This window comes from Apteryx rowi, unplaced genomic scaffold (genome assembly GCF_003343035.1).
Source record: "Apteryx rowi isolate R43461 unplaced genomic scaffold, aptRow1 scaffold_1093, whole genome shotgun sequence".
In the NCBI taxonomy this organism is placed as follows: Eukaryota; Metazoa; Chordata; class Aves; order Apterygiformes; family Apterygidae; genus Apteryx; species Apteryx rowi.
Window position 1 is genome coordinate 99,120 of NW_020447301.1, and position 23,501 is coordinate 122,620.

The following is a 23,501-nucleotide window of genomic DNA, read 5'->3' on the forward strand; positions in this document are numbered from 1 at the left end:
CACTTTCAACTCAGGGAGGCTGAAGTGGAATCACAGTGTTCTGCTGTATGAAAGGAGAGACTTTTTCACTGCACCCACAAAGAAGCAGATAACCGAGAAGGCAATAGGTATTTCCTGATCTTGATCAGTCTAGAGTTTTGAGAAGGGATTCCTGGCATTTGAACATCAAGGAGAATACACTTGGGAAAATTCTTTAAGTTGCATTCACCTAAGGAACAGGAAAGGAGTTTTGGTAGGATTTAAATACTGTACTAACCAATGGCACTTACAGTTATGTAACATCAGGGCTCTTTGTAGTCTTCTGGACTTGAAATTCTTAAACTATATTTATGACAGATGAGTAAGGTTTGAACACTTAAACTTTGCTTCTGTTGACTTAAAATTGTAGGCTATGGTGAAAACTGGCAATTAGCTCTGTCATCTTGGCGTCAGATGTAGGATTCTCTCAGACCTATCTTCAAAATGGGAGTTGATTCATGTTTTACTTTTCTTTCTGCAGTCATTAGAAATAAGAGTGCATTGTTTTGCTCCGAGTTATGTGGCAATACTAGAACTAATTCTGCATGATCTCCTTTGGTAGATATACTTTGTGTGAATTTTGGCAGCTCTGTAAGCAAACAAGATAAATTATATAAGTGTTAAAGATTGAGTAACCATGCACCTGTATTGTGTTTTCACTATTTCTTTTTCCAGGCTAACTCACATTCTTAAAACACCCTGCAGACCCCCAATTTTTCCTTGCTTCTACTCCCTTATAAACGCTTTTCATAACAGATGATGTCATTCCAACTGAGAGCTGCTAGATGGAGTTCAGAAGCTGAATTCTAAACAGAAACACGCTTAAACTCTTGCCAAATTTGGAGTAGAGACTTCAGGTCTGTCTGCTCATTGAACAGAGTCGTATTTGAACAGGGAGCCTGTAGCTGAACAAGTCACAAGAAATGTGTTGGTCTTTTCAAAAATAGAGTGGTCATACGAAAGACCTCAGCTTCTCCTTTGCCTTTGTAAGTCCCTTTGTACAGACTCTTTTTTGTCCTTGGCTATTTTCCCCACTGATTTTCTTAGCAGTGTTTCTGTTTTGGCTTGTTGCAGCTGAGAATCAGATAGTGTCTTCCTCTTTTATTTGTATTTTTGGACATCATGTTTGCTGTCTGTATTTGCTTATATATAAATGTCCTGATACCCTAAATCATTTGATTTAGGAGAAGAATGTACATCTGCATCTTTAAAAAAAATGTTTTTTAAAACTTGTTTTATCTTGAACTCCTGCTTCACAAATTAACTGTGTAGAAACAAGCTGCTCTATATAAAATGAGGAGCTTGTTTCCTCAGGTTCAAATAATATGGTTGTGGTCAGCAGAAAACCACAGAGGCAATTAAAAAAAAAAAAGTTAATATACTGACTGTGGAAATGTAACTCAGTTCCTTTACTAAGAGTGTTGTGTAGTTAACTATGCATCTACAAAATATGATTCTGAATTTTGATGGTGATGATGGTGATTCCTTTGATAAACATCTCATAACTCTGTGACTGGAATAAACTTTAAAGGTATAATAAGGAATTTTTCTTTCTTTGTATATTCATGTATGCTTGCTTTGGTTTTTGTCATTTAATTTCTTTCTATAAGAACCTGATAACCATGAATAATGGACAAGATATCAGATGAATCAATGTTTAACAGATGGAAGTTGTTGTGCTATTGTCAGTAAGACATCAACAATTTGAATATAGCAGTGTTGCCTTATTCTACTTGTTTTGAGTTATTAATGTGCTAGTGCATTAGATTTGTTTAGTTTGGCTTTGTTTTGTTCTTTCAGTATTTCCTGCAAATTAAAAATGGAAATGTGGCTAAACATTTCTCTTGAAGCCATGCGTGTCAATTTAAAGTTAAATGAAATATTTACCCTAGAAAAGCTTTACATTTGAATATTTACATATAGCTTGTTGTTTTTAAAAATCTAGTCAACTCTGAAATTTATTTGGTTTCTTTCATTATGGATTTTTCATCAAAAATTATATTAGGCATAGTGTTTGCTTTTCTGAATGAAAACTAGGTTGAACTATTGCACTTGGTTATTACTTCATTGTACAGATGCTTCCAGGAAGTGTTGCTGGCTGATATGACTGGTTAATACAACCCTCTTAATGGAAGCTTATTCTCTTATTCCAAATAAACCTTAAACATTCATTCCATAAAACGGTCGCCCTTATCACTCAAGCAAATGGAAATAAAAATGATCTTGTTTCCTTGTCTCAGCTTTGAGTTCAGTACTCGTGGTAGAGAATGCTGTGGGTTACTGTGTGTTATCACAACTGCAGTAAGGGAAACATAGGCGTAACACAAATGGGACAAAATCGTCTTTAGCCATGACATAAAGTTACCCAGGTTAGTTTGGGATATAGCTGCACAAACTGCTCTAACGGGCTGAATATCTGTCTCGATCAAGTGCTGTGTCCAGTGGGCATGGCTGCACCCTTCAAAAGAGGCTTTTCCTGTAATCGTCCATCAAATTACCACTCTCCTTTCTCCATTAAACCTTTTTTCCCTTGGGTTCTGGAATAAAATTGATGGAAAATTAGATGTTTTTGTGCTGATTAACGTTCTTGCAGTTTGTTTCTGCCTTTCTGCCTATCTCCATCTATTGGTCGTCTCCTGTGCCATCTGTTCCCCAATTGCAAGCTGGCTGCAGTGTGCATCATTGCTGCGCTCTATTAGGGCTTCCCCTCCACCTCTTCAACCCCTGAGACTTCATGCTAATTTTTTCCTCTCTCTCTGGTACTATTTATCTTGAATGACATCACTTTGTCTTTTGCAGCATTTTGTTTTTAAAACATACAATTTAGTAGCTAATCTGAAAAGAGATCCACATTAGGTCTATTATATAATAACACATAATGAATAAGGGCATGAACAAAGAATGTATATGAGCTGCACACTTACAAAAAATGATCCTCCTTAGGGTCAGCTGTGTCGATAAACTGCCCTTGTGAAATTACTTTGGGTAAATCAAGAACTAAAGTTTTGATTTGTGAAAAAAATTGGAAGACAAAAATATGAGTGGCTGGTAGACAAAAGCAAAGAGAAAATTAGTAATAACTGTGATTTGGCAATAAAGTGATTGGCTGTTTAAAAAAAAAAACAAAAAACTTTCAAGTGGAAAGCATTTGTGCAATGCCAAAACTAAGGTTATAAATCGTAACCCTGATGTTTTTCCTGTTTGTTGAATATTTTCATTTCTAAATTGTAATTTTATAATACCAAGTTTTCCAGCACACCCCTCACTATCCCATGCCAACAGTGCTGTACTGTTACTAGCTTTTATGTAGTTAGAGGAGGGAATAGTATTTCTTTATTGTCTTCAATTTTGTTCACACTTGAGTCCATGTTGGCCGAGCACTTTACAGATGTACATTAAGTACTAAGGCTGGGATCCCTCAGGTGTGATTTCCTTCTGTTTGTTTCAAGGGCAGGAAGGGGATTATTGTGCGATGATGCTGAGCTCTGTTAAATGTTTTGCAGTTTATGTCTGGTACATCCTCCTTCCAGATCTGAACTGCTGCTATAGAATCGTGCAAAACTAGCCAAAAAAGTTTCTTATACCAGCCAGATTTTTAAACAGCATTGCCTTTGTGTGTGCATGCATTGCTTACTGTTCCTCAGGCCGTTTATTTATTGATGGGGCCTTTGTAAAGACAAGAGAATTGGATTAGATATTATGCTAAAGACATCTCCATATTACTATCATTTCACTGTATTGTATAAGCTCCCAATAGGAATTTATATTTAAATTTTATATGTATATTCTCAAGAAACATGCTTTATTTTCATGTGGAAATTTTGAAAAGTAGTTATTTCGTAATTCTGACAGTCCAGACCATTCAGGCTGTCCTAAGCAGAAATGTTATTTGAAAGTTAAACTTCACACTTCATCTTTTCAATTTGTTGTGTACCTTCTCTCTGCCGAAAAAGGATGCACAAAAACATTCCCGTGGGTTTAGGAAACAGATAACAGCACACAAAGCCCTATATTTATATGCACTATGTTGCTTTCATTTTTAATTAGCGGTATTTTTTGAAAATTTCAAAGGAGAGCAGTATAGGGGTGAGCTCAGGTAGCGTTTGATGTCAGCAAGTATGCTCGCTTGTGAAAATGGCAGGTGCTCATCTGCCCCATATGGGGTGCGATTGTGGGGTGAGGATTGCATCCATTTGCTGGACATTTTCTTAGCTGCTCTTCAAATGGGTTAAAAAAGAACGGGGCAGGGGGAGGGGAACGTTATCTAATCAAAACTGTTCAGTCAGCTAACAACGCCAAGCGGTAACCTTTGATTTCTCACTGTGTTTCCTCTGGAATATAAACTGCTTGCTATGGCTAGAAATTACCTCATCTATCATAGAAATGCAGTGCTTTCCTGTGTTTTACTATGTGGTGGTTTATCAGTCCTGGGCACTGCTGTGTGACTGGGGAAGGAGCTGAGCAATAATATCCTCTTTAACTGAATGTGCGGGATGGCATGTGGGGAGGAAGAATCATCTGTGCTGGCACCTGGCCACCACCACATGCTAATGAAAAATGCTTTAATGATTATGGCATCCAGGTGCTAGGATATGAAATATGCACATTTGGTACCCTACTTCTGTCTAACGCTGATTTTAAGCTACAACGGTAACTAACCATGGGGATACCATATGTGCGTGGCCTTGCTTTGTGCTGGCATCAGTACTCAGTGCAAGGACGATTAGCTCCCGTCCAGCGTCCTGGGGGTGAGAGCATGCGTGTGGAGGGCTCTCACGAAGGAAGAGAGGCACGTCTTACCTTGTGGTAATTTGTTCATGTGACCATACTGCAAGAAAGAGTAATTTTACCTATAGAGGTTGTTTTCAGTAGCACTTCAATTTTTCCTGCTGTTTCCAGTAAAAGTAATGATGCTACTTAGCATATCCAGAGGTGACCTGATATGCACATGCATAGTTATAGCAGATGTAATTTTAAGTTCAAAAAAAATTTTTTTACTTTTCAGAAAAGTGTGGTATCATTTTCTTTTGAAAGGAAAGCTGATAATAGTCAAATATTTAAAAATTAGTAGTAAAATTCCAGTTTGCAAGTCCTTGTGGTAGCATTATTTTTTTTCCTCATCGCTTATGACAGTCTTGAGCACTGATGTCACAGATATTTTCTTTTTCTCAGAATATGGTGGCATGGGCTTGGACTTCTCTTATAACATTGCAGTGGCAGAAGAACTGGGACATATCCGCTGTGGAGGTATTCCGATGGCTATTGGAGTGCAAATTGGCATGACTACACCCGCTCTAACCAGGTAATTTTCTGAATGTTTGGTTTAGCCTAAAACCCAAACTGTCATGTGTTTAGAAGTAGGAAGAAACATTATTGCATAGATTTACTTTCTAGCTGCTCTTCAGAAACACTTGAGAAAGGAAGCTGCCCTCTACCCTGTCCTTTAGACAGGTTAGTTTTTAGGGGAGAGAATAAGTATTTTTTAATATTGGAATGTACGACTTTTTTAAAAGTAGATGATGTGTTTCCAAGCACAGAACATTGGTGCCGCAGCTGATAAAACAGTCTTAATGCCAGAATCCCTCTATTCACAAATCTGTGTTGTTTGCAACTTCTCTTAGCCAGATGTCCCAGTGCAATCATACTAAGGATGCATTTTGTTGTAATGATTAGGATCAGTCTAATTTTATTTCACAATTTACTTGCTTTTTTCCAGTTTTACAAGGTGCTCCTTGTTGTCTGTGACTTTTCAGAAATAATGATCAATATTGGTGTAAGTCCTCCTAAAACTGTAGCTCATGTATCATGCTGCCTACATATGCCCATAAACTTTCCATGCGTTTACTCACCTTGCTTTTTCACATTGTATTACATCAGTGTTCACCTTTATTATCATCTGCTATCATTCAGACTCCTGCACCACCTGAATCCAATTTCTTTTTCTTTTCCCTCTTTTCTTGCTCTTCCCTCCCCTTTTCCCTCTTTTCTTGTGATGGAGTGTCTTGTAGCAGTTACACTCTTGTTTTTCTTCTTCCTATGGTAGTTTCACATTCTGCATCCAAACAGCAGCTTGCAAAACTAGAGGGAGGCTACAAACAGACCAGTCCAGCAGTTCACCCCTGGAATATGGATATGCCTAAAAATTCTGGAAGGTGGTGGTGGTGATTAAATTCAAATAATGATGATGACGTCAGAAACTTACCTGCACAAAATACCTATACAATAGGGTGATTTTGAACAATACAGTAGGGGCATTTTAGTTTTTTTGCCATTCTGAATGAACATATTCGTAATGTAATACAACTGCAGAGCCTGGAATTAATGATTTATTCTCACGATGTCAATCCATCCTTCTACTAGGCGTGTGCAAGTTTGGAGGTCTTAGCCATGGGAAATATTTCTAAAAGTTTTCTTCTTCTTTATGTGATAACACCAAAATCTTGCTGGCAGTATGGAGTTCATTACTTGTGTTGCAACAGTACCTTATTTATAGTTCAACAGAGAATAAAGCTAGTTTTTAAAAGACTTTAGAGAATACTTCCTCCCTCCTGTGATAGAATTTTATTCCCAGAGTTTTAAAAAAATCAATAGGTAGGAGAAGATAGGATTTCATTCCCTTGCAGTGTTTTGGCAGTATGTTACTGCTGTAGTGAAGCAGTGAGATTCTTCAAGAATGCCAACGCATATGGGGTAGGATGTCAACTCTTCAGCCCAGTGAGAGAAAATATTACATTTACTGCTTAACTTCTGGAGAAGAGCTGGGGACAGCTTTGCATGAAAGCAATTGCTGCACACTCTGGAGATGAGTTTTGGAGGGTATGACAGCAAACCAAAAAAAGTACAGGTTTTAACTTGAACATTACAACTAAATGTGTAGTTGAAGCTGCTAGGTCACATACGTTTCTGCTAGATAAATTTTAAAGTGGATGTTCTCAGACAGTGAAAGAAAAAATGTTGTTAACATGGTGAAATTTGTAACTGGATTTGCGTCTGTATTAGTGAACTTTTTTCCTCCACTGCTGAGCCAGTTCCATTGACTAGTTATTCAGTACAGTGTCTCACTGTAAAATGTAAAAGCAAGACTCTGTATTGAAAAGACAAAGAGAAAGTTGTTGTTACAGGAAATTTTATGCTGGTGCAGCTCACCTAGATGCAATCCAGGAACAGGGCTAACTGCTCTTCCTGGGTCATGGATTCAAACTGCGTTCATAACCTGCATGGTTTCTTTAAAGATGTTTGTGTACTATGGTGATCCTAACCTAGTTCAAAGAGATAATCCAGTTTCGCATCTTGACTAGTTGTTCATATAACAATGACTATTGTTATATGTGTTACATGGCTGATATACATGGTAATACAGGAATCAACCATGGTCATACTTGGAAGCAAGCCTGAAGATTTTGATTTACACACACTTCTTTTGTGTAGACAAATAATGGGGGAAAATATTTTTGCTTCACTTGAAGGAATCTGGAAAGAATGGAGCAGTCTGGGCATCTTCAAGTGAAGCAGTAGGACTTCTAAACTTGAAAATGAAATGCAAAATGTTCTGTCAACAGTGATCTGGTCTTTGATATATCTGATTTTGAACATAACTTTCTGTCAGGTATTCCAAATACATTCTAGATGTAATGATTTACTTGCTTTCATGTGGAGAAAGCAGCTGTCAGGTGAGGCAGTGAATGAAATACATTGCCCCGGGTTTCTAAACAAACCAGTAGTGTGACATCCATTGTGATATCAGAGCAGTGTAGATCTTTTATCTTAGCAGTAGCCTTTGCTTGAATTTTTCTATTATTTCTAGCAGATACTGAGGATACTAAGGTGATCAGTTGGAGGAAAGAGGGCTTTTCTATTTGATCAGCTTACTCTGCTGAGTAAACTGAACAGTTAAAAGCCCTAAACAGTAGCACATCTGAGAATTAATGTTTTCTTCAAAAAAGTTAAAATTTTACTGTTACTGACAATCAGAACAGTAGCTTTGGAAAGCAGAATCATCCACTTAATTGGCTGGGAACAGGATGAAAATGGGAACAGGTCTTTCAAGAGCTGGATGGCTTGCCCCTGGCTTAGTGTAAAAGAAGCTTGTTCTGGTGCTTCTTTGGAAGTACTGAGTTGTCCCTCAGTCACATTTTGTGCCTAATTTCTTAGTGCGCATAACGGAGGCGAGATCTTGCCCTGAGCCATAGTGTAGGCTGTTATAGCTGAACTGAGTAGAAACAGATAAAGGTTTGGTTAGTGGAGGGTGACGAGAGCCTGACACAGAAGATCTGAAATGTTTGTAGCACCCACGTTTATTGTCCTCTGTTTTTCCAGGTCTCCCTTCAGTTGGCTTCAGCCAGCTGTAAGCAAATTCCCTCCCTCTCTGGACCTGGCACACGCCAGCCTTGGCCAGGCGCTGCATGGTCACAGCAGTGGGAGACCGTGCCTGCATTAATAAGCCCAGTGGCGAATCGGAGCACATTCACACTGGGTACAAACATGCTGAAAGAGCTTCTGGGCTGAAGCTGGTGCTTTCCAGATGGATTACAGGAACATGTATTCTCGTGACTGAAGCCTTGCTTTATTTCCATGTTTTTCCAAAACAGAAATGCCTACAGATCTGCACTTGAAAGTTGTTCAGAATTATGTTTTTCCAGTGAATCTCACTGTTGTGTATCTGTGCTGTTTGTTGCATTTGTTTAAGCTACTTGCCTTTATAATTAAATGCTGAGAGTAGTGTTAGAACTGCCTGCAGTTGTTCATATTCAAAACTTCAGTTTGCACTTGGTAGTGTATCATATAATGTCAGTTGTACTCAGAATCTTCCTTACTAATTGAATTAATTCACTGCAGCTCAGCTTTTTTTCTCCCAGAAGCATAAGAAACAAAAGTGAATAGGATCTGTGGTTCTAACAGGATGATTATCAGCACAATTAAGGCAGAATAGTGATGTGCTATAGACATTATTTTCATTCAATGTAGCAATCTAACCTGTCAGAAACCAGATTTTTATAGCTATTTAGAATGAGTAAAGGTGACTTTCAATTTCTAATTGTCAGAGCACATAAACAGATCTATGTGGATCAAGGAAAAGTTCTTAAATCTGTATTTCACTGTGATTCTTTTTCCATTTACCAAATTTAGCATCATTTACAGGATCATATAGCATTGTCATTTTTGTGTTAGTATTCATGACATTCCACCAATGTTACTAATTAAGTGTGGAGCGAAAAACAATGAACTGCTTCCATGCAGCATGTTTTAAAATGTCATGCTTGGGACTTCTGGTTTACCCAACATCAAGGAGCTTCAGTTTATTGACTTGTGTGTGTGTSTGTCTGTCTATATACATGAAAATGTATTCTAGAGGGTTGCTAAGGCTGCACAGTTAATCACGTGGGAAACTATGCTCTAAAGTATGGCCCCAGCCCAGAAAGCAGACATAATCTAGTGAGTCTAGGGCCAGAGCATAATCTAATTGGAAACAGAACTTTCTAATTCTGGACCCATTAAACTGGAAAGAAGTGGATATTGTACTTAGGCAAACCTGAGATTTTTCTGGGATGTGTTTAAGATGGGTAGAACTTTACAGAAACAACAATTTCTAACACAATAGCCAGCCACTGGCTGAGCATGTCCTTTCCACAAAGCATAGAGATACATGATCTTCTGAGATAGCCTTGCCAGACTTTTTTTTTTTTTAATGGAAAAGTAACATTTTCCCAGCCTCATTTTTGGGAACAGCTGAACTGTTTTCTGGAACTTAATACAAACAAACAGAAATATCAAACCAAAACATTATCTTGAGGCAAGTTCTTGTCATGAAAATCCTCTGTTGAAATACTAAAGGTTGGCAAAGTTAAAAGCATCAGAAAACATTGCCAAACAGCCTTAATAGGCAATGCTGATAGCTCCTCTCATAATCTGTGTTTTCATGGTTTTTTTGTCTGATAAATGTACAGCTGGCTATACTTGATCACGTTCAAAAAAAAAAAAAAGAAAAGAAAAATGTATCCTGCGTAAAAGACCAGGAGACCTTGTTCCAGTATGCTGGGGGAAGGAGTAAATGCTCCATGCTCACTGCTTTTTTTATTTGGGATTAATACTGTGATTGATGTCAGCAGGGGCAGGAATATGAATTGAACTGCCTACATGCACACAGCAAAAATATCTGCCAGCTCCTGCTCGGTTCTCTTGCCTTCTCGTGTCCTTTGACTGTTTTGTGTCAAGGTGGAGGGAGGGCATAAGGGTCATGTTCTTAGCTAAAATGCCATTGCTACTTTGAAAATAACAAGCCAATATTTTTGAAGGATGGCCCAAATAACTGTAGCCTGCTTAGCAAGCCATTGAGCCTAAGGAGAATAGTGGAAATGCTGACCTAGAAGCCTCTTAGTGAAGAGGAGGCTGAAGAGTGGCTTGTCTTCTATGGATTCAATGCTCATGGAAGATATCTGATGGCCTGAGGAATTTTTCAGTCTTGCTGGCACAAGAACTAGACCGTGAACTCACCATTCACACTGCAAGACCAAATCGGGGGATGTTGATTAGAAAAAAATTAACCTTGAAATGAAATAGACCATGTTCTGAATCAGTGAGGGTAACTAAACATTGGAAAAAAATCTTGTTCAGGGAAAGAATCACTGTTGCTTGTAACCTTATTAATACTAAAGAAGGCACTATTACACAGTAGTTCTCAAGCTCTTTTGCTGGCATCTCTCTGGGGAGGAGGAACATCTTTGGGGGAGAGGAAGCTGCTCCTGAGCAGCCTTTTATGCTTTTTGTGGCAAGAAGGGGTAAAGGGGAGATAAGCATTGCTTCTCTAGTGGGCGTGCTAAAGCCATCTTTATGCTGGCAATTTACTCCTGCTCTTCTGTATGAAGGTGCTTTTCCATTTCTCCCCAGGACTGCGACTTAGTGGCTCCCTTCTGTCCCCAGCAGGCACCAGCTAGTTGTCATTCCTGAGCTATCTATATCTTCACAAAGAAATAGCAGCCTTGTTACCAGGCGCTGCTTTTCTGAGGCCTTTGGCAGGGGTTGCTGCTGGTCTGCTGCTCAAAGAGATATTTAGTCCCCCTTTTCTGGGAAGTGCTGTGGTGGTGTGTACAGGGCAGGCAGCTGGTGACGCTGATGTTGGCTTTAGGTGTTAAAAAGTGGTTGCTTATTAGTGGTAATTAAGATTAGGTTATTAGGGGAACAGTTTTATCAAATACACCTGACATTTCTTTTCGATCAGGTGACAGCTTTGGCTAGTAAAATCACTGTTTTGACAAAATACACTGTGATTTTATATTATTTAATCCTTGTAAAATTCTGATCTAAATCATAGCCTAAACAAAATGTGCATAGCCAATATTAAATGGATTAAAATATGGCTATTTTGTGTTAAAATACCTTCAATAGTATGCTTCTTTCCATTTTTATTTTTGTGGGGAGTAGAAGAGCAGCTGGTAAGAAGCTGTCTGATTTCACGGTAAGATTTAAATGCAGATATTAGATATATCAGTACTGGAAATATTGATATTTGCAAAGGGTGACCATCACCTATTACAGCTTCTCAGCACAACTTCTCACCTCCTGTCACCAGTAAAACCTGGCAAAGACCTGGTACAAAAGTCAGCAGATATGCAGAGGGGAGGTCCTCCATCCTGGCTGACTGCAGACTGGAGAAGCATTGAGAGGAAATCCTAGAGACTATATTTATGTAGATCTGATAGCTATCAATGCAACAGCCATAAAGATCAGATTTTGGGCATCTAGACCACGCATATTTCTCTGAGAGTAAGATGCCTGAATACTTGTAAAAGCCTCTTTAAAATGAACGTGGCTACCCTTCCATTGAAGGGTCTGGATCACAGATTTTGAGGATCTCTTCTGTCTTTTGGCTCTGGGATAGATTTCACCACGTCATAGGAAAGTTATTTGGTCCCTATATGAGTAGAACAAAATGCATAAGGGTCCTGTAAATAAAATTTACCTTCAAAAAATTTTAATAACCTATCTTTTCATTATATCATTGCAGGTTTGGTTCAGATGAGTTGAAAAAACAGTTCCTTGTGCCAACTATAGCTGGAGATTCTGTGGCTTGTTTGGGAATCAGTGAAGCTGGAGCTGGATCAGATGTTGCAAGTAAGCTAACCTAGCAAACTGCCAATTTTGGACATCCTGGTATTCTAATGGAAAGAATATGATTTCACTGAAACTTCCCCTGCYGCTAGCATATGTGAAAAGTATACAGGAAGAAAAAGTTTGGTGAAAAGTCTGGTCTATTTTTCTTGCAAAGATCATGAATGGAAATATTCAACAGGTTTCATCCAAAGACTGATTTCCAAGAAGGACCTCCATTACTATGTTCCCTGAATGTAAGCACTTCCTCTTTTAATACAATCTGACGTGATTTTTCCCCTTGCCATGTTTCTTATCCACATTTCTACTTTTGCCCTAATTCTCATCTTGACAAAATTTTAACTAATAATTACCTAATAATATCATATTTTAGTTTGTTTGGGTCCAACAGGGTCTCTTTCCTATTCTGGTTTTCTCTAGAAAATCCAGTTTCATAATGAACAGATCAGGTTAATTTGAGCTACCATTGGTAAATTGAAATCTCTTTTCTTTCCAAATGTATGCTGAAGCTGTGTAGATTACCGAAACCAACAGCCTCCGCTTTTACTACTTTTAATTTCTGTACACTCTTTCCAGTCGATGTCGTGCTTTGTCAGTTACATTATAAATCTTTTTTTTTTTTGAATTTCATGGGAAATACTTGCTTTGTTTTGAGCCATCCTGTAGAGATGCCTCATGTTTTTCCTCATTCTCTTTTCGTTTCTTTGGCTGAAACATTTTGGTTTGCCTTCTTAGTCTTTTTGGATTTTGTCATTGCTCATCTGCAAGGTTTAACTCAGTTTCACTTGTGGCAGTTCTTACCGTCTGACCTCCATAGCTTACTTTGATTAATCTCTTTCCTTTCCTGCAGGCCATCTCCTGTTTTTTGAAGTGATTATTAATTCAGTTAGATTTGGAGCCATTCCATGCAAGTTTTCTGTTTTTTTTTTTTTCCTTGGCTGATGATGTAAATTCCAGATATGTTTTTTTCATTTTTGACTTAAAGGTTATGTGTTGACCATCTCTGATAGTAAGATTGACCTTAAAACTTGAAACCAACCTTACCTTGTGTCCAATTTATTTAGAGGTATGCCTGCACTCAAATGCCCAGTGGAAACTTGAGTCCACATGACCGTACTACCTGACCAAGTATGTCACAGTTTGGACCATGAACTGACCAGCCCTGGCTGCTTAGTTGCCACTAGATATCTCATATGCCTTTCAATACCTTGCGGTCTTTTGTGGAAGGGACCGGCACAGCGGGATCTATGAGCTATCAAGATATAGGCAGCACAGGGCCAGTGGTGTGGACATGCCAAAAATGTTATGGAGCATTCACTGAAGTGGCCTTTTCCCAGAGTCATGCTCTATCAGGGAGCATAGTTATAGTCAAATATTTCAAAATTTCTTCACGGCAGTATCCCTAAGATTTTGAGTGCACTTGACTTGAGTAAATAATTGAGTAGATTTTCAAAGCCTGCGGTATTTTAAACATAAAACTTATTTATTGGTCATGATTCCTTTAATTTAAATTAAAGAGAATCAACTCATTATGAGTTGTTTTAAAATAGTGGTTCCTCAAGTATTTGATGCAAACTGTCAACTGTCACATCTGGGAGTATTTGGACACTCCCATTAGTAACGGCATTTGTTCTTTAATCTGTATGTGGGAAGTTAGTCCCTGTGACGCCATACTTGCAAGTACTGTTTATCTTTCCGATAACATTGAAGCTCTCAGTTTTCCCCCTCAGACCTTCCATGAGACCTCAGCAGCAGCTTTGCAGTAGTTGTTCCATAACAAAGGGATTTGTGAAGTAAATAACTGTGTATGCTCCCATCGCTTTTCACCTTTTCACGCTACTTCGGTACAGTGTTGTGTTTCTTATTCCAGCTCTTATATGTGTCCTCCATATATTATTTAGTCTCCATGTATATGATTGCCCAGAGTCTGTGTCCATGTAAAACCAACATCAGTACTTTTGATTACTTTATTTTGTTAGCCTGCATTATTATACAGAGTCCACATCAAGTCCTTTGGACAGATTTAGCATAGTCCTTTCACTGACTGTATTGCTAGATGGCTATTGTTTTTATCAACATTAGTTACCATCTCTTTCTCTTGCTATTCATCCTTATGCTCCTGTAAGTTTCTTTATCCACAGCTCTATCCACAACTCCCTTGTCATATACAGTTGTATGATTTTCTCCCATTTTTCCCCAGCTTTTTCATTAACAAATTTCCTTTTCACCAGTGCTGAACTCAGTCCCAGGTAGCAATGAGGTTTACCTTGTAAAGGAATCTCAGGTTCTTGGTTTTGCTTTGTTTTGAGTTTAGAGCCTTTGGGAAGAAGTGTCATCTGCAGATTGAGGTGGGTGTGTATGAAGATATAACGAACTGACTTAAATGTGCCTGCCAACTCCACTTTGTGTCTGACTCCTACCCTCCCAAGTCTACTGACTCCCTCAGTAGATTTTATTAGTTCAGTCTGGTAAGATGCACTCTTATGGACTTTATAGTCCCATTAGATTTGCAGGTGCTGTTGGGAGTGTGGTTGGTTTCTCTCTTAACATCACCTACTTACAGCTAGGCATGTATTAGAAAGTGGAGACTCTCAGCTAGGGTTTTAGTTAAAGAAATTCAATTTGCAATGCTTCTATGACATCAGTTTGTTCAGGGGAAAGAAGCCAGCCCTTCGAAATCCTACTGAAGTATAAATAATAACTAATGATTCACTCCTGCTGTCTGTTGCATCTATGGCTACTTGAAGGGTGATATGAACACTAATGAATGAAAATAACTTTGTTTTTTATGGCATGGTACAAGTAGGAGGTATTTAGAACTTTCATGTATAGATGTTCTTAACATTTAAATTTGGGCCCTGTTAAAGTTTACTGGCTTTGAATTATTACGCCATTCTGACCTAGAATGTGCAGGAAGTGTGTGTATGTGTATCTTTATGCATGCACACATATTGAGGCTTATGTTTGTTTAAGTTGGGACTCTGAAATTATTGGCCTCCTCAGTGACTAATCTACACAGTAGCAGAAACACATAATAGATCACCTCAGACTGAAATACTTTTGGCCTGATTTTTTGAGGGTCAAATTTACTTATGGAAGGCTTTGTACTTTCATCTACTAGGATGAAGATTCCACCTAAAGGAGGGTGAGAGAAGTTGTATTATTTCCTTGGTTTGTTCAAAGCGAGTTGTAAGAAAGGTCTGCTTCTTGCAGCCTGGAAGGCTTAGAGGACTTGGAGGGCTTAAAGTGAGGAGAGAATATTAGTTGTCTCTCTGAGAGCAAGGAAGTGACTCTACCACTCATACAGGGGTCAGCTTATCCCTCCTTCACAAGAATAACCCTTAATTTCCTATATTTTGAAACAGATATCAAGACAACAGCTGTGAGAAAAGGCAATGAATACATCATAAATGGTGGTAAGATGTGGACTACGACAGGGTGCCAAGCAGACTGGATGTGTCTACTGGCAAATACCAGTAAAGGACCTCCCCATCAAAATAAATCTCTTATATGTCTGCCAATGAATCTACCTGGTAATAACACAGAACTCTTTTTCTTCTAATTTGATTTTATTGTGTTTTTGTGTGTGTGCACAATACCAGGATGAATGTGTTTGAGAGAAAGGAATACATTCCTAAATGCTCTGCTAAATTAAGTGTTACATTGTCATACAAAGTCAGTTCCAAAATGCAATTACACCCACATTTCCACAAAAAGGGGGGGAACAAGAGGAAACGAGGAGGAAAGTAAATATTTTGCAGATTTCAGCTTCTGGCTTCTAAATAATTTTATATGGAGAGTTCTTTTTGCCAGAATAACTTTAGAAAAGTTGTTCAGATACATTTGCATGGGTGTATTTCATAACCTTCTGTGAAAATGAATAGACAAGTTAAGCCACTGCCAAGGACAAAATTAATGCCTTAAAGAAATCATTACAAAGAGAGCCAAAAACATTTTGAAAATTGTAACATCCAGCATCTTTTAATTTTGAAGAAGTTTCACAAAACTTCTATCATTTTCTGTCCCCAGAAAACAATAAACTGCAAACGGTACTCAAAATAAGTATTACCTTATTTACATAGGGAGCTTTGCTACATATGAACTGTAAAATATTCTCAATTTATCTTTCAAAAATAGTGTTGAACTCTTTCCTTTTTTGAATGAGGATTGGTGAACAGAATATATACTTTTTTTCAATAAATCAAGATGTTTAAGCTTGCTGTCTTATTTCTTCACAGAATGTTTAAAAGTGATTTTCAAACCTGTGAAAATAAAAGGATAAGGAGTTTGGAGACTTCAAACTTTGCAAATACATGGGAAATGCCTCCCAACACGATCTTAATCCCACATCCCTGCACCTGCCTCCCAACAGCCCATGGGAAGCATCTCACTTGGTCAGACTGGGATTACTGACCAGCTGTATTGAATAGTAGAAGGCTGCCAAGCCATGCTGTGATTGCATTGAGTTGAGGGCCCTGGTCTTCCTCAGGTAACCATGCTCCTCCATCCAACCTGGTGGGCTTGCTGAAAAGAAGCACAAGTGTATCCAGGATGCCTGTTTCAGCAATAAGCACTGAAGTCTCAGGGCATTGCTCTACAGAGGGATCTTTTTGCCAGGGGTTTATCATCGTTATCAGTTTAAATTACAAAATGATGTGAGAGTTAAATGCAGGCCAGAGTGAAAGCTTCTACGATTTTGGAAGCAGGGGCTTGTTTCTGAAGTATGGGCTAGAAGTCCGAGTGAAGAAACTGATGAAATAGAGCCTGATCTAAGAGGTACAAGTTTCAGCGCTACAGACCACATAGGGTCTGTTCCTGAGTTATCTACACAGCTTGCAGCAGTAAGGTATTGTATACATAAAGGATATCACTCAAAGAGGGTATAGTTAAGGTTATGTTGACAGGGACTTTTACAGTGTATTTATTGGCTATCAAAATTTAATTTTGAACAGTTTTAATTCCTGCCTGTTTGGTTTTCAGCATTCTTGAAGAACACAAAACAAAACTAGATATCCCTAACTGTCTTATTTAAGGGGTCTTCCAGTGAGTTTTCTAATTCCCAAGTTTTCTAATTTCTAAGTCCTTGTGGAAGGAAACTGTGGTAAATAGACTGTGAGGAGAAAAATTGCCTAAGCCACCTGAGGCTGATGCACAGAGATGTGGAAATCTTCCTAGAAAAATAAATTGTACTCCTCAAAGTGGGTATGTTTACATTCTTCGGTGTGATGAAGATGTGAACCTTCGAAAAGGTCACTGTGCAAAGACTGGTGAACTTCTCAAATGAAGTATTAAGACGGTTGGTTGTGCTCAGTGGGTAAGAAGTTAGATTTTGGCAGGGGGGGAAGGAAAAATTTGAAAAAGGCTGCCATTTGACACAGATGTGAGGAGGAAGCTCCAGCTGTTTTGATACATCCTAAGAACGTCTGTTTGCCAAAGATCATGTCCTTTAGAGGGCAGCAGACCAAGGCTGTACAGGAAATGTCTAGATGACATCACAGAATGATGCATGATTAAGTGTCTATAGACGTACGTATGTCAAAGCTCAAGAGTGCGCACAATGGAGAACAAGCTTGTTATGTCTGACTAACTGCTGCAGTCACTCATCTATACGGCAGCGGAAGGAAAGAATCCATGGCACAGCTGCAAAGCATTTGTTGCTAGCAGCTGGAAGGATGTGGTAGAGTAGTCCAGCATTTTTCATGAAAAACTTAATTGTGTTTCATACATGCATAATGTAATGTAAAGAAAAAAAATTCCAAGTCTGTAAGTATTAACTTCAACAACCAGCAGTTTATTGGAGATCTGAAGTGGGGTTTGCTTCTTCTAATTTTAGGTTCATACAGTGTCTACTTTGGGGTGAAGTTAATGATAGTCTGGTTTTGACAGACACTGCTGAATGCATAAAGGAATTTGGATAACTGTAATGTGGATACATAATAGATATTCACATTAATCAGATGAATACCCCACATATTAAAGATGTTTAAAAAATGCAGCACTTAGTATGGGATGAAAGAGAATCTAGGGGGCTATAAAATGTCTGTGTATAAATATGGCAAGATAAGGTATGGTAAAACAAATGGCTTGCTGCCCTAATCTGGGATGTAGTTGTACACTACTTTGTCCTCTGAGTTCTCAGATAGCGCTAGGATAGATTGCAAGGAGGAGATAATAAAGAGAGGAATGTCCAGGAAAGGGGAAAGAGCATGTTTCTCAGGCTGCAATTTAGAATGTGTCTCTTTCCATTTGTAATGACACTAAACTGTGGCAGGAGAGAGCAACTGCCTTTCTCTCAAGATGGAATAAAGGAAATAAAAGAGATTGTCAGAAGACTGAAGGAGTAGGAGAAAATGAAGAAACAAGGACACCTGGGAAAAACTGCCCAGGAAGAGATATAGCAATCCATCTCAGTGATACTAGAACAAGTAGCACAAAGGGCTCTGTTAGTGATATTAGAAAGTCAGGCACCTGACCTTGCTAGATTGAGATTTGTGGGTTAGTGGATGGCTTGTGCTTTAATACAGACAAACGCCAAGATTTATCCAGGAAGATTTCTACTTCTGCTGGTAATTTTTAGTGTATAGTACCCCTCATGAGGAGAATTAAAATTATCAAATTAAGTAAAGGAAGATTTTGATGCCCCATCATAGCCAGAGAGATTATTATGTTTCAGTGTGTTCAAAAAAGAAAACAAGTAAAGTGTACACTGGCAAAAGAGGGGGCACTGTGTGAGGCTGACACAGTTTGGCCTCTTTCTGAATGAGAAATGTGAATTAATCTAGGAGCAAGTGAAACTGATAAGCCACAACAAACGAGGAATGTTGCAATATTTAGGAAATTTGAACACGCAACCCATCTGTAAAAAAAAATATAGATATGAGAAATCATTAACACATTAAGCTCCTCTAACAAAATCATTAAGAGTTTTCTTTCATAGCTGCCATATGTGGGTGTTGGGAAATACACAATAGGATTGATTTAGCAAAATAAAGAACTGTTGACTGTTGCAATTGTTTCAGCAGAGTCCTCAGTAAAGTGCCCAGTAAAAAGAACATTAAGTACATCTTCATATGGTTTGGGAGCAGTGATTACATAAAAATAGCTGGAAGTAGACCAAAGACATGATCTCTGAGACTCTCAAAGAAAACAAGTGGTAATATTCCACCAGGAAGAGATGTTCCAAAAATCATTTGGGCTTGTAAATGATTCAGTGCATATTCGCTTTGCTCTGATTTTACTATAGAAACAAACCACAAATGCTTTTTTGGCCTGAATGGATGCAAATTGCTGGATAATTTTCAATCCAAGAGTCAAAAATTTTTATATGGCTGGCCTGATTTTCTTTCTACATTGAACATGTACCAGAAGAAGTATTCGCAACATAATCTGTTTGTGTATTGGCTTAAGTAGTCACCGTTGATAAAGAAAAATACTGAGTGGAAGGTGTAGAAGTTAATGTGGACCTTGCCCTGAGAGTAGTCTTGGCATTTGGAAACAGCCTCAGTATTTCATCTCTAATTTGCTAAGAGATGAAACTTTCTATATCTTATTCAGGGCTGCTGTTGAGGATAAATTTAAAGGAAATGACTGCCAGCTGCTCCTGCCTGCAAAACCAAAGTAATTTTCACAAGGCTGAAGGCCTCCTGTCAATAGGATACAAGGCTGAGATGTCTGTATTAGTTCAGAAAGAGAAGTTCACTGAAATCCGTGAAAGATAGCAAGGACTGAATAAGTGCAGAATGGGACCACAACAATCTGTATGTTAGCCAGCTAAGCCACATTACAGACTAGTAAAGGATTGCAAAAGATAGAATAAAGAGGAAAAAAATTACCCAAATCCTGTTTCATCACAAAATTGGTTAAAGACCATGTCTGTAGGTAGCAAAATGTTTGTTTTTCTGCAAAAGACATATATGCTGATTTAGATGATTCTTTTTCTACATATATTGACTTGGCAGATCTAATAGCATGTTTTGCGCAAATCCTCATATCTGGCTGTTGGCCTCAGTTTACCTCTGAGGCATTCTTAACTGCCACCTAGAATTTTCATGTGTTAATCCCAGAGCAACAAGGAGGTGAAGACCGATGAAGACTTCAAGGAAATTATTACAAAAATCAGTGCATGTCTGTTTAACCCTCATGGCACAGTGATAAGCAACGCTTGCATCTGAACTATGGCAAGCAGAGCTTGTGACAGGGAAAAAACCCCCCATGAAATTGCAACTACTTGATGTGATTATGTAGCTTAAATCTTTTGTGGCCAAAGCTGAAACAATTTTGAGATCTTAATGGAGATCCCAACAGGATTTCTCTACAGGAATCAGGTTCATCTCCAACAGATCGTTGCACATTGGGTGAGAATCTATGCTGTATAGGTAGGCCTGTGGGAAAGCAAACCCTCTCTGCAAGGGTGTCCACATGAAAACTCAAAAGGAGTGAATCTTGATCATTATAAGCCCTTCTGTGACTATTTAAATGGACTAAGTAGTATATTGTAGGCCATCACAAAATACATAGTTTTAACAAAATTTGCAATTGATTTGGAACAGTTGGATGTTTGTATTTGTCAATTTGTCTAACCTTTTTATTATTAGGAAAGAGAGGTGTGTGTGACTGTAACTGTCTCTTCAACAGGTACCAGAGAAGATCAGGATGCAGGAGGGTAAATGTGGAAGAGAGAGAAGGAAGAGGATTTCCAGGAGTGGAAATTCTCTAGTTGCAGATTTATATAAACATAACTCTGATGTTAGTCATTGTTAAATATTTCTTTACTGTTTCACTGCAGACACTCAACAAGTATTCTTAAATTGAATTCCAGCATTTTATTATAGTGCATTAAAAATCAAATGTAAGCAAATAAATAGTGCATGATTTCAAGAGATCTATGAGGTAGGATTATTTCTGGTAGCAAATAATTTTTATTTGGGGATATTCTGAAAAGTAAAACCTTTAAAACTGCATATTCTGATTTGCTACTTAAATAAAAATGAAAAAAATCATAAAAATAGGATGTGGGCTATTTTACTCTTAAAGCCCAAAGTACTTTCATGTTTTCCTAAAGGTGTATTTTCACTGTAGCTTTGGCATACATCTTCACATCTAAAAGCTTTACTTTTTTTAAGATGCCATACTTGTACGTCTGACTCCTACTTTTTGTGGCCTTTCTAATATCTCTTTTTCTTCAGGCATTCACATTGCTAAAAAGATAGACAAATTGGGCATGAGGTCATCAGACACAGCTCAGATCTTTTTTGAAGATGTAAGAGTCCCCAGCAGAAACCTCATTGGTGAGGAAGGAATGGGTTTTACATATCAGATGTTGCAATTCCAAGAAGAGCGGCTGTGGGGAGTAGCCACTGGTAAGTCATCGTTTGTGCTTCTGGGGCCCGGCAGGGACACAGGAGTCACTCTTACAGAATGACTAATAGCACTTTCTTTTTATTGTAAGTTACACCTATTTCTTTGGAATTGTTTTTACAATCTGTCATAGCCTGAAAACGGAGAACCTTCCCTTTCTGGAGGAAAACCTGAAATAGAAAGAAAATAATCTCTGAGGCATCATAAGGGCTGTTTTTGCTTTGTTTCTTTCTCTTGGTGCCTTCTGCTGATAAGAAAATGCAGTATCATGTTGTGTGGGCTACAAATGTAGTACAAAGTTTATCAAAATACTGGCATGAAATAGATGGAAGGGGACTTTTAATGTAGTACAGTCAGCTATGATGTTTACCTTTATTCTAGATTTTTTAAAAGGAATTTAAATGGCTGTGTACAGACAGCTTTGTTTTTGCAGATCTGCTGTTTTACCTCTATACATATCAGATGTATGCAGTACCCCATCCAGTTCCTTTCCCTGAAGTTATGCTGTCACAGAATTCCTGTTCTTCTGAACTCAGACCATACTCAAATCTGGACGTTTGAGATATCCAAATTCTGGATATTCCAGATTACCAGATCCAAGTCTTTATTTTCCATTCCAACATTTTTTTTCTCATAATATTTACTGCTTTAATTGAAGTATAATGTGGTTCAATGTAAGAAGGCTGGTCTTCTTTACATTTTAGAGTTGTATAAATAATCTCATCATATTTGTACTCTTTCATGCATACCTTGTCTGTTACTGTCTGTGTTGTTTAAGAATTAGGAACTGTAAGAACTGATTTTCTGATTCAGTGACCAAATAAAAAAAATATTGTCTGTTATGACTTGGTCCCAGACCAAATATTTTGGAGTTCAGATGTTTAAAAAATGTCTTTGTTTTGGGCCAAAATTCTTAGTTCAGCCTGAGCTAAATAGCAAATGTGGGGCAATTTCAGCAAAGAGCAAGAGACTGGATTTGTAGGGGATGCCATTCCAAACTCTGGGAAGATGTGGCATTACTGCTGGTCCTGCTTTTGCACACTGTTTAGGACACTTACCAGGTGGGGGTGAAACTCTGTTCACTTCAGTTTGATATGAACTCACTCTGTCTGCCTACCATTAAAAGCATGAATGGGGACTGCTGTATCAAGGGAAGTGTTCTAAGATGCTCTGAGAGCAGTCAGCCTCTCCTGTTCTGCTTTGCTTTAAAGGGTAAATGTTTCCTGGAGCAAGGGCTAGAAGGGGTAGATCTCTTCTAGATAAGCACACGGCCATCCGACTACATTCAGGCATTTTCTCTCATGCAGGGAGCCTTTTGTTTCAGCATTTCTCAAATTTGTCCCCATATTTAACTTGGACTGATTCTGGATGTCTAGAAACTGCATGCAAACAGCTACCGCCCATGCACAGATCAGCTCTCCAGAGTGTGTCTAGCGAGACTGGTGCTTCTGACAGCATCGTGCCAGCTGGGCTGGCCCAGGTCAGCAGAGCAGCGCCTGTGCTGCAGGCTGGGCACTTGTGCTGAAGAGCTGCTTGCACAGGAGAGTAGCTCCTCAAGCCAAGATCCTTGCATGCCTGGCTTACTCTGCAAGCAGAGCTCATCTATGTGGTGCACATTCAGATAGTAATCTCAATTTGAAGGGACCTCTGGAGGTCATCTAATCCTACCTCCTGGAGAAAGCAGGGCTGACTTCAAAGTTTGATCAGGTTGCTCAGGACCTTGTCCAGGCAAGTTTTGAAATCTCTAGGAAAAGAGTATTCCTGCCTAGGAAATCCTAAGCAGAAATGTAGCAAACCTGGTAAATAGGGTACAGTTAAAATGGTTTTCCTTCCTAGAGGATAGATAGTACAGCATTGGCACTGATCTAGAACTGCCTGTATGCTCCAGAGGCAACTGAATTGTACCTCAAGTATCCATCAACATAAGCCCTTCAACTATCTGACTTCAGAATTCTTTGCTTATCACAAGCATAGATTTGTCCCAAACTTGTAAAACATAAATGAATCAGAAAATCGGACAA

At 38.5% G+C, this 23,501-nt stretch overlaps 1 protein-coding gene across 1 annotated transcript in view; it reads left to right on the plus strand.

Moving 5' to 3' along the window:
• The window catches only part of LOC112969547 (probable acyl-CoA dehydrogenase 6), an 85,186-nt gene that overhangs the window by 46,348 nt on the left and 15,337 nt on the right, over positions 1 to 23,501 (plus strand). The window contains exons 3-6 of the mRNA XM_026072962.1: positions 5,191 to 5,320; positions 12,020 to 12,126; positions 15,489 to 15,656; positions 21,309 to 21,482. Of these exons, the coding sequence (XP_025928747.1) occupies positions 5,191 to 5,320; positions 12,020 to 12,126; positions 15,489 to 15,656; positions 21,309 to 21,482 (579 nt within the window). The remainder of the gene's footprint in view (positions 1 to 5,190; positions 5,321 to 12,019; positions 12,127 to 15,488; positions 15,657 to 21,308; positions 21,483 to 23,501) is intronic.